Source organism: Metopolophium dirhodum, chromosome 1 (genome assembly GCF_019925205.1).
Source record: "Metopolophium dirhodum isolate CAU chromosome 1, ASM1992520v1, whole genome shotgun sequence".
NCBI classification, from domain to species: Eukaryota; Metazoa; Arthropoda; class Insecta; order Hemiptera; family Aphididae; genus Metopolophium; species Metopolophium dirhodum.
Window position 1 is genome coordinate 95,406,262 of NC_083560.1, and position 22,804 is coordinate 95,429,065.

The 22,804-nt window shown below is 26.9% G+C and overlaps 2 protein-coding genes across 5 annotated transcripts; one reads left to right on the forward strand and one right to left on the reverse strand.

Annotated features, from left to right (window-relative positions):
• Positions 1 to 2,019: 2,019 nt before the first annotated feature.
• LOC132946728 (zinc finger protein 436-like) lies at positions 2,020 to 5,974 on the forward strand. The gene is made up of 2 exons (XM_061016790.1): positions 2,020 to 2,220; positions 5,492 to 5,974. The coding sequence occupies exons 1-2, from the start codon at positions 2,020 to 2,022 to the stop codon at positions 5,972 to 5,974; spliced, it is 684 nt and encodes a 227-aa protein (XP_060872773.1).
• Positions 5,975 to 8,592: 2,618 nt separating this feature from the next.
• Positions 8,593 to 22,788, reverse strand: LOC132934330 (calcium channel flower). Of its 4 annotated transcripts, none has more exons than XR_009663014.1 (7): positions 22,378 to 22,788; positions 12,004 to 12,124; positions 11,860 to 11,941; positions 11,654 to 11,779; positions 11,414 to 11,521; positions 11,095 to 11,259; positions 8,593 to 10,804 (listed from the first exon to the last, which is right to left on the reverse strand). XR_009663014.1 is itself a non-coding variant. In XM_061000627.1 (7 exons), exons 1-6 carry the CDS (start codon positions 22,378 to 22,380, stop codon positions 11,145 to 11,147), a joined length of 555 nt encoding a protein of 184 aa, XP_060856610.1. In that variant the 5' UTR covers positions 22,381 to 22,788; the 3' UTR covers positions 8,593 to 10,804; position 11,144. The 4 variants fall into 4 exon arrangements, 3 of the variants coding, with proteins under 3 accessions (XP_060856610.1, XP_060856611.1, XP_060856612.1); XM_061000627.1 differs by having other exon boundaries at positions 11,144 to 11,259; XM_061000628.1 differs by having other exon boundaries at positions 11,119 to 11,259.
• Between the last annotated feature and the right edge of the window lie 16 nt (positions 22,789 to 22,804).

Consider the following 22,804-nt stretch of genomic DNA (forward strand, 5'->3'; position numbering starts at 1 on the left):
AACCGTGATATACAATGTTTTCTAATTATTCTAATATTAGTATAAATAGTTTTAGTTGATCATATTATGTGGTTTTTATATTCGTTCCCGTAAGGGCGTAAGGTATCACCACGTAATCGGTCGTGAGGCAATTGCTTCATGAAACACCCTATCATGCCATACCACTGTTTGATCCCATAGGCCAATATAGCTTATATAGTATGTTAAACATCTTTTGGCAAAAATAATGATGCATGTCTGAGTGGACAAGTGAAGACTCTGCGCTCCCGTTTGTAGGGGCGTTTTATGCTATTTTTTGGAGGTCGAAACGTCCCTAACGTGTTATATTTTTAGTAGGTATATTATTTTATTTTATAATTTTACAATCATTATTATAATTACATATTATCTTAGTGTACATATTACATTGATATGAAATTATATTATCATAGTAGGTACTTTGTACATAATATGTTATTTACCTACTTGATGGTGATATTTCTAATAGTATATCTAATGTTTAATAAGATTGTTTGTTTGACATTTCAAATATAACAATGTAAATATGTATAAATGTACAATATAATGGTAATTCATATTGTTATGATTAAAGATTATTAATTTAATGTAAATAGTACTTTGTACTTTGTACATTGTACCTACATAATGTTATTGGGTATTTTTAATATTATAACTTAATATCAAATAGAATAATAGTGTTGATATATTATACCTAAATGATATCGATATATCACATAATGTATTGACACTACCTTATTGTTTCCAATTATCTATTAAAAGTAATGTTAGGTTAGACATGTTTGTTTGTTAAATAAATGTCTATAGTTATAACTATAAGTTATTTAATTTGTTTTAAATTATTTTTGAGTCATGAATGTTTAAACTATTGAATTGTGAAATTTTTACCATATTACACAATTTAAAATGTATTTTAAAAGACCATATTTTCAAATTCCTGACAATTTTGTACTACTCAAAGAATGTTCTGTGGCGATCCAACTTCGATTTTTCAAATGAAAATCCCCCAATTTTTACTCTAAATTATTTAGGTTACATAATGATTAACCTTAACCTAGTTAATAGTTTTAATTTTAATATTTTAATATATTATGTGTGATACAACATTAGTTTTGACACACGGAATTACCAACTAGATTCACTAAATAAACACATCATTGTAAAATCAATAGGTTCTTTCGCTCCGCTTAAATTCTAAAATAGGAATTATATTCAGATAGAGTTTAAATAAAATCTTAAGACTCATAAAAATTATACATAATTACGAAATATCATCAAGCGTGGATTCAATGAGAGGAGGTATGGTGGCTAGTCAACCCTCCCGTTCATAAAAAAAATTAATTAAAAAAATCAGCATCGTAAAAATGTTTTTGTCACGCCTTCAACAAAACTTTAGTTAGTATAGATAGATGAAGCGTTGGAAAGCCATATTTTCCCGTACAGCGGGTGATAAAGTGGAAATCTCGAAAAGTAACCGGCGGTAAACTGGAAATCCCTAAAACTATGGTGCGTATACCTGCGCAACCGGACACTGATCAATGAACGTAGAGGAATGACAAAAAATAGTATGTGTGGATCGTGCGGGAAGGTAATTTAAGTCTTGGGCGAATGCGGCTCTCGCCTAGTTTCGGCTCATGCCCATTTGCCCACCCTTGCAGTTTTAATTTAAGTGCTCCCTCCGTACACAGATTTTAGATCCATCCTTGTATAATATATTGACATATTGTATTTTGAATTTATAATAAATTACTTTATACGATAAAACGATAAAAACTGGCTTAAATATCTGATGAAGTCAATAAATTCTAATTGATCATAATAACAGAATAATATAGTAACCAAGTAGTTTTACGAAAAACTAATACGTGTTGTTATAAGGACAAAACAATTGAGTGGTTTGTTCTACATATTAATATAACAACAGTATCTATAGTTTAGAAGCTTCCATTAAATATTTTTATGACAGTTCCATTTTAGTAATTTGGATTTAATGATTCTAAAATGAATGACCTATCTGGTTGTCATGGCAAGAGAGAGTACTCGTTTGATGTTTACAATAAATGCCTTACGACGAGTCATCGATGGACCCACACAGGAGGGAAACCATATGCATGCGATGTATGCGACATGTCATTCGGTCAAAGAGGCACACTGACGACTCATCGACGGACCCACACGGGTGATAAACCATACATATGCAATGTATGCGACATGTTGTTCAGTCAAAGTTGCAATTTGACAACACATCGACGAACCCACACGGGTGAGAAACAATACATATGCGATGTATTATGCGATGCATCTTTTAGTAAAAGTGGCACTTTGACGAGTCAGCGACGTACCCACACGGGCGAGAAACCATAAATAAATCAGGTTATCATATTAATATGGTAGTACTATTAATGTGTTAATTTTGTCATGTTATTGTATCTTAATACTAAATTGCTAATTTGTGGGTGAGCAATTTCCTTTTTAAATTAGTCTATGACACTCACAAAGAATGTGGCTTTCTATTGGTAAAAGAATTTTCGAAATCGGTTCAGTAGTTCCAGAGATAACCCTCAACAATGGTAACTAACAACTCCTCTTAGTATAATAGTATAGACTAGCTGATCCCGTGCACTTCGTTGCCCGTTAAATGTATCAACTCTATTTGACTCAAACTTTGTTCAATTCGTTATTTAATATTTGGTGTATAGTATTTAAAATTTATCTTAACTTTTCCGTTTCCCGGAATAAAAATTCTGATACGCAGCAGTACTTTTTCTGGTAGGCAATCTACCTGCGGTAGATGGCGGACCCTTTGCTGTTTGTACGTATGATTTAACTCCAAAGTATCAAAGTTATACCATGTTTGTCGTTTTTACTTAATATAATCAATTTATACGAAATCCTATGCTAACCTAACCGTACTAAAATCCGATAAATGAAATAAAAAACAAATTTAACCCTTTGTAAATATTAACCTATCTTCTTCACAGAGGTCTAATCTACCAACTAACTATATAAATACACAGACTATAACTATACAGAGTAAACTCTGGAACTACTTACCAGATCTTATATGTATACTGCAAAAGACAATAATACAAATCAACAAATATGCCCGATTAACCAATAGCAACCAATATATTATACACAGGTGGATTTTCCTAAAATTTTCTTTTATATAAACCTTCTCCGTGAAATACTCTTTCGTTTAAAAAAAAAAAATCAAGACATTTATAATATATACAAGAAGATCTGATAAGTAGTTCCAGAGTTTAGTCTGTACAGTTATAGTCTGTATATTTATATAGTTAGATATATATATATAAATTAATGTTTGTGGGTAGATTGGACCTCTGGGAAGAAGATAGATTAATTTACAAAGGGTTAAATTTGTTTTTCTTTTATTTATTGGATTTTAGTACGGTTAGGTTAGAATAGGATTTTGTATAAATTGATTATATTAATCCCCTGTAAGTGGAATTAAGTAAAAACGACAAACTTGGTATAACTTTAATATTTTAGAGTTATACACTATAATCATACAATTACGCACAAACAGCACGGGGTCCGCGATCTACCGCAGGTAGATTGCCTACCTGATAATGTACTGCTGTGCATCAGAATTTTTATTCTGGGCAACGGAAAATTTAAGATAAATTTTGAACACCATACACCGAATATTAAATAACGAATTGAACAAAGTTTGAGTCATATAGAGTTGATACATTTAACGGGCAACGCAGTGCTCGGGATCAGCTAGTTCATATATTATAAATATTTAATTTTTTTATGAATGTTTGTTAAAAAAACCATGGTGGTTTTTATGTGAAATATATGTTACATAAACTATCCAGAAAATCTATTGCCTATAAAATATAGAGAAGAAGCTATCGAATTCAAAATATTTTCAAAATTTAAATTAAACTTTTAGAAGCATAATTATTTTTTGCCAGCTTATTGAGATTGCTTATTGTCAAGTATTTAAAAAAAAAATTAGAATGCCTTACATGACTTGTATTTATTCGTGTACGAGTATAGAACATATTATATAGTCGTCACTCGCCACATCCACCAGCATACTAAACCACACTCACGCTAATAATCATTTACAACCCACTCAAATATTTTGCCGTTGAAAGTGATTCGAATATGATATCTGTGTATAAGTTATATCCAGTCGATCAATAAAAAGGTACGTGTTTATTTTAATTGCAAATCTATTTTAATAAGCATTTATAGTATGGATAGTTGGTTAAAAATGGGAAGTTTATTAGAAAGAAAAAGAAAATCGGAAAATAATAAAAATCCTTTGAATAAAATTAAAAAAACTAATGATATTATTTTACCAGAAATATCTAAAACCACCGATAATGTAACGTTATTGAGTCCTAGAAGTAGCAACACTATAACATCGAAACAAAAAATGACCAATGTTATGGATTGAGTCTCAATGGATCGAATTTAAAGAAAAATATCCGTTGATTATTAGTGCAGATGGAAAATTAGGATGTACCTAATATTAATTATTCATCTATAACATGCTAGGGGGCAGTCTTGGGTAAAATACTTTTTAAAAGTATTTGGAATAAATACTCGAATACTGATGAAAAATAGTATTCCGAATGTGTATTCGAATACACCATAAAAATAGTATTCTGAATAAAGTATTTAGAATACTATAAAAATATTCCAAATACTTTTAAAATATTTTTTGTTAAAGATTTTCATATTTAATCCAAGGAAGACGGTAGTCACTATTTACACTATTTAAAGTTTTATCTGCCATAATTGTGAACTCGCAAATTAATGATTTAACACGTTGTAAACAAAAATACGTAAAATAGTATATAATAATAATATATTATGTCAGTACTCAGTATAATGTGTGATGTGTCACTATCCGACTGTTGCACTTTATTCTGCATTTCTAAATGGCTTATTGGCTTGTCATAGAACATAGACCATAGTTAGTATGGGTACAACGATGTGCAGACTACAGAGACGTCAGAGACACAGACGTTCAGTTACAGTGGATAAAATGTATAAGATAAGCACCATAAGCCAATACGGAAATACCCATTAGTCTTTAATATACAAATTTATTTATAGCATTCTTGTTATTGCAATCGGTATCGCTGATCGATAACCACTAATCAGTAAACATGATATGAACCAATACCGGTCATAATTTTATTATTGTATGAATGTATGATATTAAATATTGAGAGATGTTATCAATTACCTACAAATTGCCAACACAAATTATACGTTTTATATTGTATAATCAAAATCCTAAAAAAAATATACTGTTATACTATTAAAGTATTCCGAATATAGTATTTGGAATACTTTCGAAGGTATCCTGAATACTGCATAAAATACTTTTAGGAAAAGTATTTTCAAAAGTATTCTGAATACCTAAATAGTATTCCGAATACTGTATTCGGAATACTTTATTCGGAATACTACCCAAGACTGCTAGGGGGCTTCAAAGAAAGAAATATTACGTATTTCTTATGAGTGGAGTAATGGTTTAATTGAGGCTTCTGGAAAAGATCGTACCAGCCAACTATCAAATCTTCGTACCAAAATTAAAAAACACTATGAATCTGTTCAAGGATTAAGAGCCTTTACAGAAAATAATGAACTGATACCAGATCATTTTGAACCCATTTTAAATACAATCACATCATTACCATGTTCGACAGCTGAGTGCGAAAGATGTTTTAGCCTTATGAATAATATTATTACAAATTTGAGGGCATCAGTTTTAATTTCAGACGTATCAATTTTAATGTTTATTAAAAGTAACGGACCACCTATTGAAGAGTTGAACCCAGAAATATACGTGAGGTCGTGGCTAAAAAACCATCGCTCAACTGATGATAACCAAACAAGATTGAGAAGAAATAATTTAACCAAATCGGAATCCAGACAACATTTATGGAATATTTTTCATGTTTAATGTGTATAAATCTAGTTTAGAGCTCACGTGAACTTTTCGATTTTTTTTGGAACGTAATTATATTTTATATGTAATTCAATGAGATAAGAAGAACTGAAGAACGATGGAGTAAAATGAAACTGGGGGAAAATCATTAGTTTTTAACTTACCAATAGCCTTACGAAGTTCGAAATTTTCAGTTTTTTACGCGTGCGCACAATACTTTTTAGTTTACCGAAACCTTAACGAAGGTTGTATATTTGTAAATTATCGTTGACTTATGCTGACAAATTATCGGTAATGGGTTGAAAAATAATTTCTAACAACCTACAGCCTACATAAAATTACCTGACTATTAAACTTACCTGCATTTGTATTCGTAAAATAAATATTAAATTATATTTAATATTATAATAATACTTTATTTATTAAATATTATTAATTTTGATAGTAAAAAGCAGAATTGTATGGCGATACGCCGATACAAGATACTGGTTACTTCATATAATTGTATAGAGATACAAGATACAATTGAAGATAATGCCCAACCCTGGTTACAGAGTAAGTCTTGAGTCGGTCACTGTAATGAATGTGTTTATTTTAAATTTGAATTCAATGATAAACAATGAATAATGATACAAAAAAGGATTTTGAGCGGAAACTGTCAGCCTATATTATGGGACCTCACTACCGCCGTCAATTTTAGCTAAAAGACCTAAAGTATTGATAAAATTAAATTTATCCGATTTTGATTCTGAAAAAAAAATTTTAACTCATCAGAAAATTGTCTATAGATCCCACGAAGCATTTTGTAAAAACTAAATTTTAAATTATTGTAAACTGTAATTAAAAACTTAAAATTTTTTCGAATCATAATAAATATTAAAATTAATATTAAAAACGGAAAATGTTTCGTACAATCTACAGACATTTTTCTGCCGAATTCAAATATTTTTTCAAAATCAAAATCAGAAAACGTTAACTAACTTTAATTTTGTCATAACAATAAGTATATTGTTGTGAAATTGGTGAAGTGAAATCTGTATGGTTATCGAGTTGTTGACATGTGCATCATTTACGTGAGGGGTTTGATTGTGTGGAAGGAAGCGATTTAATTTCACTCACACTAATAATCATTTACAACTAACACATGGATCCCGGGCGGCTATGACAAGATTAGAAATTGCCTAAACGTTGCCCCTTAAATAATGACCGTAGCGAGGCATATATTATTTAACATTGATATGAAACTAATAATTTATTTAGCTTTAATTCAATCTATTTTATGCTATGGTATTGTCTTTTGGGAACAAGCGTATGAGTCTCATATTTATTCTTTAAATATTACTTTAAATAATGTAATCAAATTTATATTCAATATACTAAGGCTTACCAATAATGAATTTGTATACAATGTTTTTAATCTACTTAATATTAAATGTTTATATTTTAAGAAATTATTACTGTTTTCATCAATTTAAAAATAATACTGTTTATGGTGATCATATTAAATATAATTATAAATTTCATAATACACGTTATAAGACGAATATTAATCTAAATGTACCTCTATACCACTAACAGTTTGGCTTGAAAATGTATATTTCAATTGCAATCAGATTAATGAATACCAACTTAAAATAAATATATATAATTTTAAAAATGTAAATGATTTGAAATTGTACTTAAAGAATGTTGATCTTACACAAATTGATTTATGATTATTGGTTAATAGCAGATGATGTAATTTTTAACTATATTTTAGAAATATATATTATTGTCAATAATTGAAGTAAAAAAATCACAAGCTATGCTTATAGGGAAGTTGTAAATCTTTGTATTTGATCTTATATATATACCATTTGTACATGTTGAATAATAAAATATATTACTTTAAAAGCAATGATATAAAATATACTTACGTATCTATAAATATAGATGGACAATCTTTACTCAGAAGAGTTTTTCTGATACAATGATTTTATATCTTTGAATTCAAATTTAACACATCCATTACAGCGATACTTCAACACACTGTCTATTAAGAGGACATCGCACCCTCATATGTTGTCTCTGTCTTAAACACGTCTTAAAAACAGTTGTGCACGGAAAAGAACAGAGAAGACTACAGTCATAACTTAGAAAAGATTTCACCACATAAAAAGGAGATCTTTGGCTGTGCAATATCGTTTATATTTCTTTGATATCACTTATACAAAAAAGTTCTTATTGTTTTAAAATCCATTTTTTGTTTTCAAACTTAAATAACTTATTTTGAAGTTTTGATATCAAAAAACGATATTGCACTGCAAATACCAAAAAAATTAATTGGTTATTCATTAAAAGAACAAATTAAATAATTTAAATTCAGCAACATTTGAGTTCAAAAAATTAATTAATGTAAAAATTACATACTTCATTTGTATATGTAATCTGAAAACTTTCGATTTTATCGATTATATTTCTATGATCTTCAACCTTTATATAGGTACACTTTACATAATATGTATTATGTATTATATATTATGCATTATATTATTTGTATAATTACATATATTATAGGTTAAAATGGATACAAAGTGTGTAAAATTATACAAACTTTAAGTTTGTATATTATGTTTTAATCGAATACAATTAAATATACTTCTAATTTTTTATTTTCGAAATAACTTTTTTAAATGTCATATTAAATAATACAATAGTTAATAATTTGTTTGAATACTGATGAAAATATTATTATAAAACCCATAAAATTGTAGTAAGGTATGCAAGTATAGTGATATATTATTATAATATTAATAAACTCTACTATTATGTGTATTAATTTAGTAGGTAACATATGTTTTGCCAATTATACAACAATTCATAACAATTATAAGTTTACAATGAATATTAAAATAATTTATAGTCTAAACTTATAATTAAAACTATAAATAATAATCAATGTTTAACTATGACATATTCAAAAGTCAAATTAATTAATAGATAATAAGTTTTTGCCTATATTTCATAAAAACAGTTAATATCTAAGGGCTAAATTCAATTAATATGGTTTATTAAAAATAAAAATATTTCTATAAAAAGGGACTTAAAAAGCTTCCATTCAATTTTTAGAATTTAAAGATATTATTATAATAATTTTATTAAGTAACTTACATATTATAGTACATTATTGTGAAGGAAAAAACCCAAATTGTCTATATATTTGTACTCACACAATTGATATAATTAAAAGTAAGAAAATGATAAGTACAAAAAAGACCGCTGACATTTTCGAAAACAATAAATATTAACAAATAATTCTTATACTTGGGAAGATGGGTTGCGCTTGGGTCAGAGAGAGAAAAGAAAAACTGCGCTTACATCCTCTTAACATTGTGAAAATACAATTATTATATTTTATTCAAAGATATTAAAGATATGGATAAGCTGCATGTTTATTAAACTGTCTTAAATTGTAAAAAATGTTTGTTTTGGAGAATGTTACCAACATTGTTAAAAAATAATAAAAGGGAATACATTTAAAATTCATAAAAAAATCATCAATTCAAGTCCTTATCATCTAAAAACCTGAATAACCTGAATGTATATTAGAATATACATGGATTATACATATCTGTAATATCAAATGATACATAATTGTATTTAAACACATTTATTTGCTTTAAATAATTTAATTTTAAATACATTTTAAATGTAAATAATTTTTAAATACATTTTATAAGTAAATAACAATGGTATGAAACATTGCGTTTTCATAATTTTTGTTACACTTTAATCTTTGAAGTTAAAATAACAGTAATGATGAACATAATTATTATTTGTGTTTTTATTTAATTAATTAATTTTAAGATAACAATTTTGTTGCTTTGAAAATTATTTTTTAATAGTGTCATTTAAAAAACACAATAGAAAATTTTGAATTTTATTCGATAATGTTTAATTATTAATTGATTTCTAGTATAAATTAAATAATATTACACTCATGTTAATAAATAATTATATAAATATTTGTTATTAAGGATGATATATATATATATATATATATATCATATAGTATATAAATTTGTTTTTATTATAATATGATAAATTGATAAATATTATAAATTAATTCCAGGAACATATTCAAGAGTTATAACGGTGCGAGTATGTTCTTTGGGATGATTAAAATAAGTTAAACTTAAGGGAAAATAGTAATAACAAAATATTTAAAAGTAGTTAATGTTACTTTATATGTGACCTAAAACTTATTCAACTAAGTAAATAGTTTTAAGATTACAAGTTAATAATATTGAATATAATTTATTATAAGAATGATTCAATAGAGATTCTGCAGTCACTTTCTAATTGTTATATTTATATTTTAGTTATAAAATTTCAATAATCCCATTAAAAATTGTTTTAAATCATGACAGCTAAATTAATGTATATTATATTAATGGCATGCAATAAGATTAAAATAGAATAAATATAAATATAATCTTATTCAAGGTTATTAGATATATATGTGAATCCCTATTATAAATTTGAATGGGGTGAAATGTAGAGGGATACTATTAATGGGCATCAAAAATATCTATAAAAAGATACATATTGAATCAATTTATTAATTTTGTTGAACTTGATTACCATAGATAAATGAGTATCATTAATTAGGAGACCATGGTATAATGGAATGCATTTGGATAGTGGTGGTAATAAAATCACTAGGGAACCAACACATTATTTTTAATTGGTTTTAGTGAATTCTAAAGTATTATACTGTATTATATTGTATATATGTCACTAATGTTGTATATGTCTCATGGCTCTAATGTGGATGCAGTTGTTTTCATTTGTTCTGCTGGTGCTCTATAACAAATATTATTAAATTATTATTAAAATAGTAAATATATATGCATTTATAAATCAATTTCACACATACAAATATGGAAATACAAAATAGCACATTTAACTTTGACGTGCAATTTTTTGAATTGAAGTTAAAAAAAAATATTTCTACTTTGATATTACTGTGGTAAAATAAATGTTGGGTCACTACAGTAATGAATTATGAAAACTAAAACTATAAGTATATCAAAATCCTATTTATCTATTTAAAGTGCATATTTTATATGGAATGATTGTAGTGGATGAACTACCAGTAACATAAGCAGCAATAATACACTTTAAAAATTTAGTTCAGTTTGCCTTAAGTGGGACGCCACACATCTGGATCTTCCATTAAAGTTGTGTGATGTCCGCCCATGGGTTGAGAGACGTTATCAACAGGAGAAGCAATAGCTCCCATGTCTTCCCTAGATCCTCTATTAAGTAGTAAGTATTGTAACAAACACAAAACAAAAAGCCAGTGTTTTTAGAACAATAACAATCAAACACAAAGTAAATAAATATTTGACATCAACTTAATTATATAGTCATTAAATAAAATGTATAGATACAACATAAATAAGAACTTACTTTTTCCCAACTGACATAAGACCATACAATAAACCAGTACAAAATACTAAAGCACTAGCTATTAATGTACTAGGGCCAAAACATAAAAGAATTGGTATTAACGATAGCCTGAAAAAAATTAATTCAAATGTAATTTAATGCTGGATTGACCAATATTTTATAATTTTAAAAAAGTTGTAATCATGTGTTCAAAAACAGTTAGTATTAAATTATTTAATAAATAAATTTCTTGATTCTTACCCAGCATATAAAATAGCTCTAGTCCAGTAGGGTTTATTTTCAGCAACATCACTAACTTTCTGCATATAATCAATAAACACACAAAGGAAAGGTGCTTCTAATGCAATTAGTAAAATACCAAGAAGTCTGAAATTACACATAACTCAGTTTATTATAGGTATTAATTTGTATATAAAAAATTAATAATTACTACTTGATATACATACAATTGTATAATTCCACCAAACAAACAATCTGTGTTTAAAAAAATCAATCCTAGTCCATTCCAAACACCAGTGAATAAATTAACTGAAAAAAATATGTTACAATTATTCAGAAATACACCATTTGCCATTTGTTATGATACATACCAATGCCTGCAAATGTCCCCAATGTTCTGCTACCATATTTTAGGTGCCAAGGAATTTCATCCCTATTTTCTCCTTCATCACTGGCCCTTTTCCAAAGATTTGTAACTTTATCTCCCATAGACTATTGGAAAAAAAATATTATTAAATATAGGTAATTAATTATTACATTGTACATAGATCAATAAAACATGTACCTACATGAAATTTAATATTATTTTTAATTAAATTAAAAAATTATAAACGTGTTTTTCGAGTTTGTTTAACCATTATGTAATGTACCTGTGTAATATAATAACAACACAGACCAATTCAAAAAAAAGAAGCAATCCTTGTATTATGATATTATATCACACTCTACTGACTTCAATAGATAGGTGTTATGTTACCTACATACATTTTTATGGCCAGATAAAATCAATATAGGTTCATAATTCTAATTGTTATGATTGTTGTAAAAAAATAAAATATTGAAGAACCAACAATGATATTTTTAACTAAATTAAATTGTATGATACCTACTAAAGTGTAATTATTTGTCAATTTGTCTTTAATAACTTCATATTTCATACAACATTGCAAAGTATTCTTTATTTCTTTATTCTTATTTAGAATATATATATTTATGCTATTTTGCTATAGATAAGATGTTAAAAGGAATAATGTATATAAAAAAATATAGTTATGTGTACCCAAATGAAGTAAATTTCAATACAAATATATTCAGAAAAAAGTTTCATACCCCCATGGTCTCACATATTTTGTAATTATGGATTTGAATCAATATGTATAGGTATTTTATTACTTATGTTTTCTAATTTGTATTCTATAATATAAGGACGTTATGCCCACATGTGTTGTCTCCATCTTACTAGCACACAGCAAATTGTATGTTAAAAAGAATCTGTTTTACTCTGTTATTTTTAATATTTAAGAGAATTTATCTATTCTACAATTTAAAGTTGGGAATATTATCCAGGGCACCTCAAAAGATTTTTTTTTATATTTTAATTTTAAAGCAAGTTATAAACATTTAAGATTGGAAATTGTATGATAAAATCAAAAACTATTTAAATAAAAATTACATAGAAATGTACAACAACTAAATTTTTACTTTTAACTGCATTATTAATACATTATTACATTTAACTACATATTGTTATGAAAATCTTCAACTTCTTAAAACGGAGGGTTCCCAAACTTTTTGTAACATATTGGAAAATTTTTAATTTTTGACAATTCACAATATACTAATGACCGTTTTTTTGTTGATTAATTGTTAATTAATGTATGTTATATTTGAGATAACACATTTAGTACAGCAGCATTGGTGACACTTCACTAGTACACTCGTTATCATCACAGATAATGATAAATCAATTCAATAATCACATGGAAACTAAGCTGCATTTATAGATTATACCAAAGTGAATAAATGTACAATATAGTTACATGGAAAATACTAAATTATATAATTGTATTTATACATACAATTTCCTTATTTTTAAATTGAATTGTGACCTAAATAGGTATAATACAAATATGGCAAAAATAAGAAAATTGTGTTTTTACTTGGTCTTTTGTTTAACATGTTAATAAACAATCATTAATGATTTGATTTCATATCTGTATTAAAATTTATTCTGATTAACCAAAATAAATATACCAAATTTGACATACATTATTTACCACTTTCACAGGATATTTTTGAAGTATTCCAACTAAAACAAATTATTAATTTGCTTTGTTTGAGTTTAATATATATTTGTGTGTAAAATAACAAAATGCACAAATATCTAAGACAGTTATTAATTATAAATAATTGAAATATATAGTTAATCTCAATTTAAGAAGTTATTCACCGCTTATCAGGTTGCAGAATAATTAAATGTATTTAATTGTACTCCAATTAGTAATAGAATTAATTGTCATTTATCAATATTGACACAGCTATTATAACTGTCTCAAATTAAACATTATAAAAGGTTATGAAAATACTACTATTCCAAATTGAATTATTGTTACAACCAGATAAAAATTTAGTAGATTTACAATATAAACATAGTTATAAAACTATTATATTGCATTGCCTATAAACTAAAGAGAAAACTAGTGAAAACTGAGAAGGCTTTCGAATATATTGAATGTTGATACAATTCTAACACTCTTAAATTGGTTATTTTTTATTTAGCATAAGGTTTGTAATTACATGCATTAGTCTTTTCGCACCATTTTATTTTTATTTTAAAAATTATTACATGGTCAAAATAAAAATTCGATTACTCTTATTATGTAGTTTGGTTTTACATATATTACCGAACGCGGTGGTACTCAAAAACCACAATGTTTTATCTGCAGAAAAATTCTTGCAAATGGAAGCATGAAACCAACTAAACATAAAGAACATCTTGCTTTGGTACATTCTCAACATGCTTCAGATAGTCTGGAAGTCTTTCAAACAAAAAAAGCACGTTTTGAAAAAGCTGGTATATTATCCAAACTTTGATTTGTACCTCCACAAAAACCTTGTCTCGAAGCATCTTACAAAGCAGCTTACTTCATTGCTAGAAGTAAAAAATTTTCTACAATAGTCACAATTAAAACTAAAGCAAGAAATCGATTGGACATTAAGGACAATATGCGTGTTGCTCTGTCCAATACTTTCCCAGATTTCAAGGCAATATTGCAATCAAAACAACAGCAAATGTCACATTAAAACTTGTTTTTGGGTATAAGAAAAAGTGATTATTCACAATAATTGAATGTAGTATTAAGTCTTAGATATATCATTAAAAAGTAATTGAATATTAAAATAAAAATTATATTTTTTTATTTTGGTGGAGAGGGGGTCCATGATTATATTTTATACTTCAAAGGGGTCCATAGCCCAGAAAAGGTTATGAATCTATGCATTACAATGATAACATAAATCAGTAAATTGAGTTAGTGTACAACAGATGAGTAAAAATACGAATACAAATACAAATAAATTGGTTATAATTCTGGTAAGTAGGTGATAATTACAGAACTATAATAATAGTAAGAAATGTAAACTATATTTATTAGTATTATAATTTACAAATACCATCTGACCATTCAATTTTAGTGTAGACTGATAAAAATTGTATTTAATAACATTGTTATACAATGTGTCCCATGGTTAAGTTACCAACCAGTCATATAATAGTATACCTAGTTTTTTAAAAAAACCCTATTAAACCCTTTAACCCACAGAGGTTTTAACTTTCTTATTTTTTTAGTTATGAGCAATTAACTTTTTTTAAACAAAACCATACAGCACATTTGCTGATGAATCTTCAAATCTTTTCAACTTTTTACCATAATTATTTTTAAATCAATATTTCTACAGAACACTTTAAACATTTTATTTCAGTGTCGTTCATTGATTTCTTTTTAAAAATGCTTATCTTTAGCTTGTTTTAATCCAATTAAAATGAATTGTACATTTCTGGATGTGACTGGTCATTGTATATACCACAATAAAATAGCTTTAAAATATAAAAAAATTAATATGATATAAAGCTTAAAAGTTTTGAAGATACATCAGCAAATGTGCAGTAGGTTTAGTTTTGTTTTAAAAAAAATTGAATCGCCCATAACTAAAAAAATTTAAACTTTCTTTAAAGGAGTTTTTTTTAATAACACAATGTACTTATTTTTATATGATACCTGCCGGTCACTTCCTATAGGACACATGGTCTATTAATTTTACATAGTATATTATGTTTAAAATTATATTTAAATAAAACTATTTTATATTTTATAGCAAAACACTGGTTAGTAAACCAATCTAAAATATTACTACCCCCTTAACATATTATTATTAGATTTTATAATGAAGCAATTTGTAAAGGCACTTTTTAAAAAAATGGTCTGTTTCCAAAAGCTCTGTAAGAAATTCACAATCTTATATTCTTATTTGACGCAAAGCTCAAAGAAGGCATATTTGATGGGACAAAAATTAGAATTTGCACAAAAGATAAAAGGTTTCAAAATTGTATGACCAATATTTAAAAATAAGGGTGTTAGTTTTAAGAATATAGTAAGTATCAACATTTTTATGCAATACATAAAAAATCCCTCAAAAGATCCCATACAAACAATTAGTGATAAATAATATATTAGAACATGTTGTAGAACTAAAATAATCATTAATTTCACTTTTTAAATTCACATATTGACTACTTTCCAGACAATTCGAATTCATTAAGAGGTTTGCGCACCATTTGTTTTCTCTCACTGAGCCACACTCAACATGACAAATATGCTTTCAACAACCAATCTTGTTTAGTTAATTTTAATAAAAGAGTGAATACACCTTTAATAACATCAGTATAAAAATTGAAAAATTGTAACGGCCAATGTACAAACACAACTAATATTCCTATCTTCGATAAATATGTCTATTCAGTCTAATATTAAGATTTATTCTGCTAAACAAAAGTTTGCTACGTTGGGTGTGAGTTGGAGAGAGAAAACAATTAATAGTGCTGACATAATCTGAAAAACGAGATTAACATTTGTATAAAGATATCAAACTATAAGACATTAGTATGATTACTGTTGGAATTAACAAAGGGAAGAATAAAAATATTTCCATAAATAAAAATTTATTAAGCTTCCAGCCTCCAGGAGCCATTTAACAAATATCTAATAACATAAATATTTTGTAAAAACTATATTAGTATTTAATTTAAATTTAGTTCCAAGAACAGAACATTTTAAAATGTAATATTTGTTAATACAACAATAACAAACTACGAGGTCATCCATTTAGCATAAGACACTCATTTCTGAAAACACTTAAGTTTTTAAAAATATATCTTTTACATCATTTTAATTTTTAGGTCTACATAACAACATATTTGGAAAAAAATTATCATTATCATTAAGTTTTTATTTCTCTGTAGAAATGTAGAATGACTACATACATTTGTAGTTTCATATTCTGCAGCACAATATTATCCGAAATATTTCAATCTATAAAATCAAATTTTGGACAAATAGTTTAAACTTTAAAGTATGTATAGACGAGTGGAGTAGTAGACCAACATTTTTCAGGGTACCTCTTAAAAAAGCATAACATTTAAAAAGCACCTAGTAAAAATATATTTGTTTTAGAAATATATTGTTTTCTAACTAATTAAAACTATATAAGAAAAATATTTTCAAAAACGTTATTAGTTTTTGAAATAAAGAGTTTCTTACGTTAAATGGATCACTCTGTAAAGACAATATTCCTATTTAAACTATACACCTTGTGGCCTGTATATCCAAGTTGCAAAAACATTACATGTGATAAAAAGAAACTGTTTTAATATTTTTAGGCATAACTGCAAGTTTGGAAATAATTTGGTATTTATATAGTAATTTTAATCATTTTATTTTGAACTCAATTAAATGCTGTGTCAATCAGATAAATAGGCAGCAACTAGTATTCATTAGTGATTACTGATTACCTACTGATTTAGTACCTATCATCAAAATATAATTTTATAAATACTAAATTAACCAAAAATATGCAGCAGTAGAATATCTATAAATAAAAGGTTATGGGCTATCATTAAATTGATTAATAGTAAACACAAGTAGGGAAAACTGTAATTCAAGCTTGAATTCCATGTTTATAGTATTGGATTTCTGTAACCTTTTTTTTCTTTTCTATAAACTACAGTTAAATTGTTAAACACATAATATGTTGTAAAACCTCAGATTAAATAAATAGTAAATACATACCTAAACGTTTTTAACACCTTTGAATACAATTTTAAAACTAATATGTTGGCTTGTATATTTCTGCATAATAAATCAATGTCTAGTGTAATATTTAAAACAACATTGCACAAGATTGCTTCTAAGTCTGTTCTGAAAGGCATGACCTATATTTGTTTTTATTATTGAAAATTGAGTTTCATAGAGATATGTCAATTTAAGAAGATTTAATCGGAATTAATAAAAATAAGGCAACACTCTTGTTGTCTTGACTAAAGTCTGTTAGTTCTTTTTCGTGAAATTCGGATTCAATAGTGGAATTTGCTCATCAAAAGTTTGATAAAATTCTTCCAAGTAATAATAATTGTATTGTTATTATTCTTCACCATACTACTGTTTTTTGAAGCAAAATAGACCTAACCACGTTTCAACATAATGACTTAAGTTTTATTCTGATAATAATTTTGACAACATATTTGAATTAATTTTAAATCCTTCAAAGAGTCAGATTTATAACAAATGAATACAATTTAAAACAATATTTTTTTTCCATTCGAGATTTTTTTAAGAATAATAAATCAAAATTATGGTTGTTTAAAAAATTATGAAGGTTTAAAAATTAAATTACAAAATAAAATCTGTTTTCAAAATTATTATCAGAGTAAAACTCAAGTCAGTACGTCGAAATACATATAGGTATAATTTTCTCCAAAAAATGGTAGTAGAATCCCCTTATAAATGGCCTATAAAATAAAATATATTTCAACCTCCTCCTTCCTTCAGATAAAAACAGCAAATTAAATAGAGTATTTTACTCAAGAGTTATGACTCGTGAATGGGTAAATAATATATGACCAAATACTGTAAAATCGTAAGTTCACCAAAATAAATTAAAATAAATTAGTATAAATACACAACATCTTTTAAACTTGGAAATGTATGTGTATTATATATGTCTACAATATTTGATTAAATAACAAAATGATACTTTCTAGTAACCATGTAACAATATGTTATATTTCAAATAAAAGTAATCATAACTCTAAGCATTAAAAAATGTGAATAATTTAAATATAATTACATTATGTTTAGGCTTAAAATTATTTAAGTAGGTATTAATTTATTAATTACAATATCTTTACTATAGAAAAAATTGTTGTTGCTAAGTAATTTTAGGATCATAAATCCTCAATGAATTTAAATAAAACATTACAATCATAAAGTGGTTGTGAACACTTAACATAAAAGTGTACCTATATTAATAATTCACGTTGTTAACATTATGACTAATTAACTAAAGGAAAAAAAAGACTAATATCTAGGCATCGTGTAAAATTATAGTAATAAAACGATCTTATATCTACATTTTCAGAAAATTTATCAAATCTTAAATTATTCCTGGCCTTTACAATGAGATAATATCATCCCGTCCCTACAATACACAAATGTCATACATATACAGGCATGTATTAAGTAGAGACAATGAAGACCTTTGATGTGGATCAGTGGTCTGTATGTGACTTGTAGGGTCATGGTTTGATTCATTAACAATGGCTTATTGCTGAATCAAATAATTATTTTAAACGAGATTTTAGAATAGATAAGCCAACAATTATTTTCAGTAATGTAAAAATTGATATTATGGTTTTCTAAGAACTATTCTAATCTTAGTACCTAGTCTTTTCAACTTTTATTTAAGGTGGTTCCAGTTAATAAAAAAAAAATTGTTTTTAGACCCTCTGCTGTGACAAGATTGTGAGACTTTAGATGGTTCGATTTTAATGCTGTAAAAATAATAACATTTCTTAACATCTCCTCTAGAGAACGGTCGGAGCTTTTTTTAAAGTTTGAACTTTTGACAATATTATAATATTATACAAATTTCAGTATTTACAACATTTATATGTATTGAAGAAATTAATATTTCCAAAAAATCCTTCGACCGTTCTTTAGAAGACGTGTTGATAATTGTTAGAACTGTTCCAGAATCAAAATCGCACCAACCCAAGTACCACAACAATCTTGTCACAGCCGAGGTATGTTTTAACTCGAAAAGTAACCGTTTACTTTTTCCTAATTTAATATACTGATATGTGCCTGCGAGTGCGAGAACACCAGTTCTTTGAATGTGGATACAGGTCGCGACTCGTTGATATACACTGCGGTGTGTGCACACACACACTAATGTTCATTTACACTCACACACATTGACATGGCTCGGTTGTACTTGCCACATAATTGCCTAATTCTTACTCCTTCGAAAATGACCGACTGGAACCCCTTAATATTTTATAGCAATAAGATACACATGTCTTAATAGAAGCAACAACTCCCTCGAACTACCAACATATTAATTATTATTTGTTTATTTCAGATCTGTGATTAAAAATATAAAATATATACTATTCAATTTACCTAATAAATTAATTATTTAAAAAAAAAAATTGGTTGGTTTCAAGGGATTTGGATCTTGTTTTTTATTTCACATATTATTAATTGGTATTTTGACATATTTAGGTACCTATATTAAAACAGTTTTAATTATTCTAATTGGAAATATTAATTTTATTATTGTAATGCCAACTTAAATCATTTTGATAACAGCTATACCGAACTGTACATAAGTTAAATTAATTAATCTACTAAAAGGCTATTGAGGTTATAAATAATTAAGTAAAGTATTCCGTTTTCATTTGCTTAAATTAAATGCTAAGTATGTCAAAAGTGTTATATAAAAAGCCCATTTTAAAATATAATGTTATTACATTTCTTGGAATATTATTAAAATAAGCTATTTGAAAAATCTGCCCAATTTTAATCATCCTTATTAACATAAGATCAATTTCACTTTACATATTTTGCATATATTTAACCTTTTTAATACATATTTATAATTTTATAGTGCATGCTCTAGATTAGGTATTATTATTAAATTTTGGAATAAGAACTATTTTAAAATCTCATGTAACAACATCCCAGATTATAATTAAGTGTACTTTATTTGCAGTTCACAATTAATATCAATACAATTATAATCAGATCATTATTATTCATTACTTTTGAAATATAAATTATTTTGATTGCATCGTTATTATTTATTACTTTGGAAATAGTAAATTATTAATAGTTGAATGTACCTACTTAAACTAATAGCAACCGCAATTTGTAACTTTTAAAATTCATTATGAGTATTTTTAAATTCTGTGTGCAAACCTACCTATTCATTTTTTTTAAAAATACATTAATATACATTTCTAATTTTATATCATATTGGGTATAATATTTTATAAATCATATTTTGAAAGTTTTTTTTAGCATATTAATGTATTTCCTAATCATCCATATCAAATAAATATAAAAATTAAATATTACCAGGCAGTATATAATTTTCTGGTTAAAATAATTATCAACATTGATTGAGTAAATTATAGAAAATACGACTTTTAGGTATCTAGGTAAAAGCCTAGGTGCAAGTTTAAAAATAATAAAAATTGGTTTTCCAGATGTTTAAAAACTGCATACTTATCAAAGATGCAAATGTCCATGATGAATATTATGATACATAATACAATATGTATCAATGTTTCATACACAATATAGGTACAGGCCGTGGCTTTCCCAGCAGGTAGACCTGGTAGACTAGTAAATAGTCATCATTATTATGTCATTACTACATTTTTATATTATTAATATTACATATAATAATACAAGCTATTTCATAATTAAACCAATTGGGACAAAATATATTTCTGTATTTTACTTTTGGCATTTGTCACGAATATATAATATATATTGCCAGAAAAGAATAGAATTTATTAAACTACCAACAAGCAATCTATGAATAACATAGTTCATAGTTGACAAGTGAGACGAGAGGTTTGTTGTTTTGAATTTGTTTGACGTTTGTGCCTTTGTGTTTTGTTAACAAAATGTATAATTATTGTTTATTTTATAAACAGCTTTTATTAAGCTCTCATAATCTTGTGGGTGCAACACAGTGTACTTAAACATTAGCTGAGCCAAATTATTGTCAAAAGACATTTTAAGGCAATGTTAAGGTATTCCCCAAACTATTTACCATAAGGGGGTTAGTAGTTTAATACATTTTTTCGACATTAAACGACTTGCCATCTGGTCACGTTGTCTATTCAATATGTCCAACATGTACCTATTCTATTAATAATTTTGAATTAATATAATTATAGTTAGACTATATACGTTGTACTATCCATATTGGACAATTATAGAAAATATTTAAGCATTAGTATCACAGTCTTGGGATGTAAAAGATCCTCGAGAAGGAATTGTACCGAAATAATCAGTACCTATTTATTTTATCTTTTTATTATTATTGGATACTACCCAGTCAATATTATTATAAATCTAGAAACCGTCGGGGAAATTCAAAAGTCTGTTTACCCACAGCTATAAAATTTCAACGAAATTACGCCTACCTATGCATGTTAGCCTACTTGGAACTTACAGAGGAGTGTCAAGTACTACACTCGAAAGAAAAATCAATAATTCGATGCAATAAAAAAAAATAATAATAATAATAATAATAATAATAATAATAATAATAATGATGAACAAGAACAATAAGAATCTAATGAACAAGCGTCGGCGACATTAATACGGACTCACCATGGTCGAAGAGCGCGGTCGTGCGTGGGCGGGTGGAGCTAGTAGTCGAGCTTAGGGGCGCGAGTGTGTGAGGGTCCGTCGTCAAACGGGATGAAAACGGATCTGGACCACCAAGGATGCTGTCGATTGATAATTTGTCTCCGCAGTCGTGCGTCGGTTGAAATAAAAGCAACGGTTATCGTCAGAAAATGATAAAACGAAATATTATTATTACTGCTATCGTGAGACGATGTCCGTGCGTGCAGTAAGTAAGACTGGCGACAAGCCGACAACTACAACGTTCCGTCCGCAACGGCAAAATATGTTGTGACTACTGAGTACAACTGACTCGTGATTGTGAACTGGAATACTGGACTGGGGTCGTCGTCATCGACGTTATCGCTTTTATCGTCCGAGATAAGACGTCCCCGACGACGGCGGCGGCGGC

Coding starts and splice junctions, on each gene's coding strand:
- LOC132946728 (XM_061016790.1), top strand. CDS start 2,020: ATGAATGACCTATCTGGTTGTCATGGCAAGAGAGAGTACTCGTTTGAT. Junction 2,221..5,491: donor ATAAACCATACATATGCAAT/GTATGCGACATG, acceptor CAAGACTGCTAG/GGGGCTTCAAAGAAAGAAAT.
- LOC132934330 (XM_061000627.1), bottom strand. Junction 11,522..11,653: donor AGAGCTATTTTATATGCTGG/GTAAGAATCAAG, acceptor AATTTTTTTCAG/GCTATCGTTAATACCAATTC. Junction 11,260..11,413: donor CTTATGTCAGTTGGGAAAAA/GTAAGTTCTTAT, acceptor ACTACTTAATAG/AGGATCTAGGGAAGACATGG.